Raw genomic sequence first — 7,976 nt, 5'->3', positions numbered from 1 at the left:
CACGTTGTCGTTCTTTTTTAAAACACAGAAACGGTTTTGTACCTGTTATTGACGCTACAGTTAACCCACAACAACACACACAACATGGACCCACAACAACACACACAACATGGACCCACAACAACACACACAACCTGGACCCACAACAACACACACAACATGGACACACAACAACACACAACACGGACATACAACACAATTAACCCACAACACACACACACACACACACACACACACACACACACACACACACACACACACACACACACACACACACACACACACACACACACACACAACATGGTCCCACAGCAACACACAACACGGACCCACAACACAATTAACCCACAACAACACACACACACAATATGGACCCACAATAACACACACAACACGGACCCACAACAACACACACAACACGGACCCACAACACAATTAACCCACAACAACACACACAACATGGACCCTCAACAACACACACAACATGGACACACAACAACACACACAACATGGACACACAACAACACACAACATGGACACACAACAACACACAACACGGACCTACAACACAATTAACCCACAACACACACACACACACACACACACACACACACACACACACACACACATACACACAACATGGACCCACAGCAACACACAACACGGACCCACAACACAATTAACCCACAGCAGCACACACACACAATATGGACCCACAGTAACACACACAACACGGACCCACAACACAATTAACCCACAACAACACACACACAATATGGACACACAACATGGACCCACAGCAACAACACACAACACGGACCCACAACAACACACACAACATGGACACACAACACAATTAACCCACAACAACACAACACGGACCCACAACAACACACACAACACGGACCCACAACACAATTAACCCACAACAACACACACACAATATGGACACACAACATGGACCCACAGCAACACACACAACACGGACCCACAACACAATTAACCCACAACAACACACACAACATGGACACACACCCACAGCAACAACACACAACACGGACCCACAACAACACTCACAACATGGACACACAACACAATTAACCCACAACAACACAACACGGACCCACAACAACACACACAACACGGACCCACAACACAATTAACCCACAACAACAACAACAACACACAACATGGACACACAACATGGACCCACAGCAACACACACAACACGGACCCACAACACAATTAACCCACAACAACAACACACACACAACATGGACACACAACACAATTAACCCACAACAACACACACACAATATGGACACACAACATGGACCCACAGCAACACACACAACACGGACCCACAACACAATTAACCCACAACAACAACACACACACAACATGGACACAAAACACAATTAAACCACAACAACACACACACAACATGGACCCACAACAACACACACAACATGGACACACAACATGGACCCACAACAACACACACACATACACATACACACAACATGGACCCACAACAACACACAACACGGACCCACAACAAAATTAACCCACAACAACACACACACAATATCGACCCACAATAACACACAACATGGACCCACAACAACACACACACACACGGACCCACAACACAATTAACCCACAACAACACACACAACATGGACACATAACAACACACAACACAGACCCACAACACAATTAAGCCACAACAACACTTACACAACATGGACCCACAACAACACACACAACATGGACCCACAACAAGACACACAACATGGACCCACAACAAGACACACAACATGGACACACATCACAATTAACCCACAACAACACACACACAACATGGACACAACTACACACACAACACGGACGTACAACACAATTAACCCACAACAACACACACACAACATGGACACACAACAACACACACAACATGGACCCACAACAACACACACAACATGGACACACAACACAATTAACCCACAACAACACACACAACATGGACACACAACACAATTAACCCACAACAACACACACACAACATGGACCCACAGCAACACACACAACACGGACCCACAACACAATTAACCCACAACAACACACACACAACATGGACCCACAACAACACACAACACAGACCCACAACACAACTGGATTGTCCTGAGCGTGGTGTAGGCACTGCTAGCCGACAATCCTGTGATGACCGGAGCGGCCCGGCCGAGACGTAAGCCTTTGCAAGAGGATTCAGGTAGATGGGAGCCGTACCATCAACCCACAACACAATTAACCCACAACAACACACACACAATATGGACACACAACATGGACCCACAGCAACAACACACAACACGGACCCACAACAACACACACAACATGGACACACAACACAATTAACCCACAACAACACAACACGGACCCACAACAACACACACAACACGGACCCACAACACAATTAACCCACAACAACACACACACAATATGGACACACAACATGGACCCACAGCAACACACACAACACAGACCCACAAAACAATTAACCCACAACAACACACACAACATGGACACACAACATCGACCCACAGCAACAACACACAACACGGACCCACAACAACACTCACAACATGGACACACAACACAATTAACCCACAACAACACAACACGGACCCACAACAACACACACAACACGGACCCACAACACAATTAACCCACAACAACAACACACACACAACATGGACACACAACATGGACCCACAGCAACACACACAACACGGACCCACAACACAATTAACCCACAACAACAACACACACACAACATGGACACACAACACAATTAACCCACAACAACACACACACAATATGGACACACAACATGGACCCACAGCAACAACACACAACACGGACCCACAACACAATTAACCCACAACAACAACACACACACAACATGGACACAAAACACAATTAACCCACAACAACAACACACACACAACATGGACACAAAACACAATTAAACCACAACAACACACACACAACATGGACCCACAACAACACACACACAACATGGACCCACAACAACACACACAACATGGACACACAACATGGACCCACAACAACACGGACCCACAACACAATTAACCCACAACAACACACACACAACATGGACCCCAACAACACACAACATGGACCCACAACACAATTAACCCACAACAACATGCACACAACATGGACACACATCAACACAAACAACACAGACCCACAACAACACACACAACATGGACACACAACAACACACAACACATGGACACACAACAACACACAACACAATTAACCCACAACACAATTAACCCTCAACAACACACACCATGAACTCACAACCACACACACACAACATGGGCCCACAACATCACACACGACACGGACCCACAACACCATTAACCCGCAACAACACACACAACATGGACCCACAATAACACAACACAGACCCACAAAAACACACTATTAACCCACTATAATGCACACACCACATAGACACACAGAACACAAGACAAACACACAATGTAAACATACTCACACACACACAAACATTATAGGTCTACAACAACACACACACGGACACACAGCATGGACCTCTGTAACTAGAGGAAGGAAAATGTCCTAACCTGATCCTAATTTGTTTTTGGTTGGCCAATGTTTGTGCACGTGAGCGTGCATGACCATGCACAAGAGAGTGCACGACTCGGGGCTCAGCTTCAGTGTAGTATGGTGAATTTCCTGATTACTACAGAGGTGGAGCTAGAAGTTCAGAGCTGACTGGACACAGACACCTCAGTCTCAGATGAAAGTGTCCAATCAGACGACAGACATATGATGGCCAGTGGTATGAGCCGGGTTTTTAACCTGCAACCTGTTTGTTGGCCCTGATGCTGCTAACTATCCCAGTAATTCCAATCGGAAGATAAAGTTTTACAGGAAGCCTAAGCCACGCCCATCTACTTCCTGACCATGGGTCTCCTACTGATAAAACGTCAATGGGGTCTTTGAGCCGATAAGTTATTTTTTCATCCTGATGTGTTCCATGGATTTAACTTTTGATTTCCGTAAATTTTAAAGACACGTCTTGATGCCAAGAAAGCGCTCATTTCCATCAGGCGGCAAACGTTATTTTAGGTTTTGTGTGAAAAGACGTAGAGGACCACAACTGCTTGTCTCACCAAATTGACGTCATTGTACAGACCCAGAGAAGAAGAAAATGGCTGTGAGTTTGGTGACTTTTGCATCCTTCTTCCATGATGATAGAAGCGTTAAACTTGGAGAAAACAACTGTAAATCTGGCCAAGCAAATATGTGAAAAACAGCCAAAACAGAAATTATTTATACAAATTCAATTAAATTCAAATTCAAAGATACTTTATTAATCCCAGAGGGAAATTAGAGCTTCAGTACTCACAATTCTGAGATCAGACATACATACATGGGCATAGACACGTGACAAGAATTGGTGACTGTGGTCATTCGCAACCCGAGTCGCGCTACCTTAATAGAGATCAGAGGGTTACATGAGGATTGGTTCAGGTGGAGGAAAAAAAGGCACTTCAGAGTTACCCTCCACAGGGAGGGCAGCTTTGCAATGCAAAAAAACTCCTCAGACAGAAATGCAACAGACTTCAGACAACACAACATAAGTGTCCACTAGGTGGGGTGGTGGGTTGGGGACTCTCCTCACATCAGTGCATGCAGCCGCGATAAGCAGCGCTCGTCACCTCCGTTTGGACAGGGGAGGGAGGTATTTGGGTTAGAGAGCACAGTGACTCCTGGAAACGATTCAACGGCCTTCACACCGCCCGGGCTGGGATAGGGAGACACAGTTACCATGACGACGGCAGCATTCCACATTTCTTCTGAGGGGGAGTAATCTCTTCAGCCTCACAGGCTCAAGGGCACCAGATTCAGATAAGAACTTGTTTTGGGGCCAGACAGAGATAGTTTCCTCTCTGCCTTAAAGTTCCGTTGGTCCTCAACCCCTCTTGATCCAATAATGGCGTAAATTAATCTAACTCAATCCGTGCTGATCTGTCAACTCTATCCTTGATGGCATCAATTTTCTGTGCCAGAGTCTGAATCTCAGCCAAAGTTCCAAGCTTACGACTCATCTCGACAATTATATGAGTTTGTGTGTTCACAGCGCGGTGTAATCCATCCCTGAGCTCCGGGATTGAGCCAATATTCTTCAACAGCTCATTAATTTTCCGGTAAGCCAGGTGCCCGCTCAGGCCAAACAGCACGAATATCCAGACGTCTTCAGAATCCTCTACAGACAGTTGAGAGAGGCAGGTCAGGTTCCACTGTTTCCAGGAGTCTATGATGTGCCCAGCTGGCTCTGTCCCAGAGGAGCCCCTTCTCCCGTTCTCATCGTTGAAAAAATGTTATCAATCGCGTTGAGAGACCAACTGACCAGGTCCATTTTTAATAATTTCCAGTGTCCAGAAAAAATGCAGAAGCGCCGAACATCCAAAGACAGACAAAGAGCCTTGGGATAAGATAGGGAGGAGAGGAGGAAAAAAGCCTCTGAACTCCCCAAGAGCTGGAAGAAGAAGTTCCGGCTCTTGGAGATTCAAGACGTTTAGATTCAAGGACAACACACGTGTGATTAAGGGCATGAGGCATAGTGGACCAGAAAATAGCTTCAACAGTCCCGTTCACTTACATTTTTTTGTTTGTTTGTTTTTTTGACAAAAGGGACCCATGAGCCGACCGGAAGGGGAGGAGACTTGGGTTCCTTGTTTTCATCCGTAAACGCAGGAAGATTTTAAAATCTAATGAACTTTTGCTGTTAGAACTCCTGACAGTTTGTTTAGTAATCAAGGTTTATTGACTGGTCCTTCAAGCAGACTCACTAACGTGTGCGTGTGTATGTGTGTGTGCGTGTGTGTGTGTTTGTGTTTGCACGCTCCAACAGGTGTTGAACCAGGTGCATCCCAACCTGAAGTCCCAGCAGGAGGCTTTGCAGTACATAGAGGAGCTGATCCTGCAGCTGCTCAGCATGTTGTGTCAGGCTCAGCCACGCACGGTGCAGGATGTGGCGGTAGAAAACACACACACACACACATGCACACGCACACACACACACACACACACACACACACACACACACACACACACACACACACACACACACACACACACACACACACACAGGCTCGCAACGACATTGTGACATCATATGGTACCAGCTAACATTCTAGGGTACCTCTTAGCCAATAGCGATGGCAGATTTAAATTCAAATGCAGTGCAGAGTTTTTACCTGACGACAGCACAACACTGTTTAGGCAGAAAATTTTAATTTTAACTAAAATGCACTAAAGTGCAAAACTATTGACTACACGTGTCTGCAGTACGATTAGACACGCATTTATATAGTGTATCAGAAAAAAAAGTTGATTTGGGGGTGACTTGCTCTTTAAGGTGCAAAACAATTGTGTGACTCTAGTTGGTGCCACTGGTTAATAAAACTCCAGATTGTAGCTTTTAACAAATATTTTATCAATAGAAAAAAACTTTGCATCGTTAAAGGAAACACATTTTTTTGCTATGGCATGTCAAAATAATTTCCCTTCTGTAATCTTATTACACCAGGCTAGCTGCATGGGACAGTAGACTCATTACTCTTCTCTTTCAGGAGCGAGTTCAGAAGAGCTTTCCCCACCCGATCGATAAGTGGGCGATTGGTGACGCTCAGGCTGCCATTGAGAAGAAGAAGAGGAGGAATCCGCTTGCCCTGCCTGTAGATAAGATTCACCCCCTGCTGAAGGTCCCATGCAGTTGTGCTCCTCTCATCACTAAACTGTGCTGCTGCTGCAGACATGACTTATTCTCCTATGGTGCTTTGGTTTCAGGAGGTTCTGGGATACAAGATTGACCACCAGGTGTCCGTATATATGGTGGCCGTTTTGGAGTACATTTCAGCCGACATCCTGAAACTGGCAGGAAACTATGTGAGGAACATCCGACACTATGACATCACCAAGCAGGACATCACTGTGGCCATGTGTGCAGACAAGGTAACCCTACCTCTGAATGTTTACACAGGTTCATGTACAGGTATGTACAGAGGGACCCAAGATACGTACATGGGTATATGCACAGATACTCACGTAGTAGTTGTGTATATATTTGTACACACAAATATATACACAGGTATACACACAGATACACACTGGTAAATGCACAGAAACACACACAGATACATACACAAGCATACACACAGGTATATACACAGATACAAACACAGGCATACACACAGGTATACACACAGATACACACTGATAAATGCACAGATACACACACAGATACATACACAAGCATACACACAGGTATATACACAGACACAAACACAGGCTTACACACAGATACATACACAGGTATACACACAGGTATATACACATACATACACAGGTAAACACTCAGATACATACATGGGTATACACACACAGGTATACACACCGATACATACACAGGTATACATGCAGGTATAGTGTGTATACCTTTGTATGTATCTGAGTGTTTACCTGTGTATGTATGTGTATATACCTGTGTGTATACCTGTGTTTGTATCTGTGTATATACCTGTGTGTATACCTGTGTATGTATGTGTATATACCTGTGTGAATACCTGTGTATGTATCTGTGTGAATACCTGTGTGTGTATACCTATGTATGTATCTGAGTGTTTACCTGTGTATGTATGTGTATATACCTGTGTGTATACCTGTGTTTGTATCTGTGTATATACCTGTGTGTATACCTGGCTGTGTGTATACCTGTGTATGTATGTTTATATACCTGTGTGTATACCTGTGTATGTATCAGTGTGTATACCTGTGTGTGTATACCTAGGTATGTATCTGAGTGTTTACCTGTGTATGTATGTGTATATACTTGTGTGTATACCTGTGTATGT

At 44.7% G+C, this 7,976-nt stretch overlaps 1 protein-coding gene across 1 annotated transcript in view; it reads left to right on the top strand.

Moving 5' to 3' along the window:
- Positions 1-7,976, top strand: part of LOC107395003 (son of sevenless homolog 1) — a 68,621-nt gene that overhangs the window by 10,720 nt on the left and 49,925 nt on the right. Inside the window, 3 exon segments of the mRNA XM_054743873.2 lie at positions 5,975-6,100; positions 6,696-6,827; positions 6,913-7,077. Of these exon segments, the coding sequence (XP_054599848.2) occupies positions 5,975-6,100; positions 6,696-6,827; positions 6,913-7,077 (423 nt within the window).

This window comes from Nothobranchius furzeri, chromosome 6 (genome assembly GCF_043380555.1).
Source record: "Nothobranchius furzeri strain GRZ-AD chromosome 6, NfurGRZ-RIMD1, whole genome shotgun sequence".
Lineage (NCBI taxonomy): Eukaryota > Metazoa > Chordata > Actinopteri > Cyprinodontiformes > Nothobranchiidae > Nothobranchius > Nothobranchius furzeri.
Note: the sequence above shows the minus strand (reverse complement) of the source record. Positions and strands in the feature narration are given on the sequence as shown.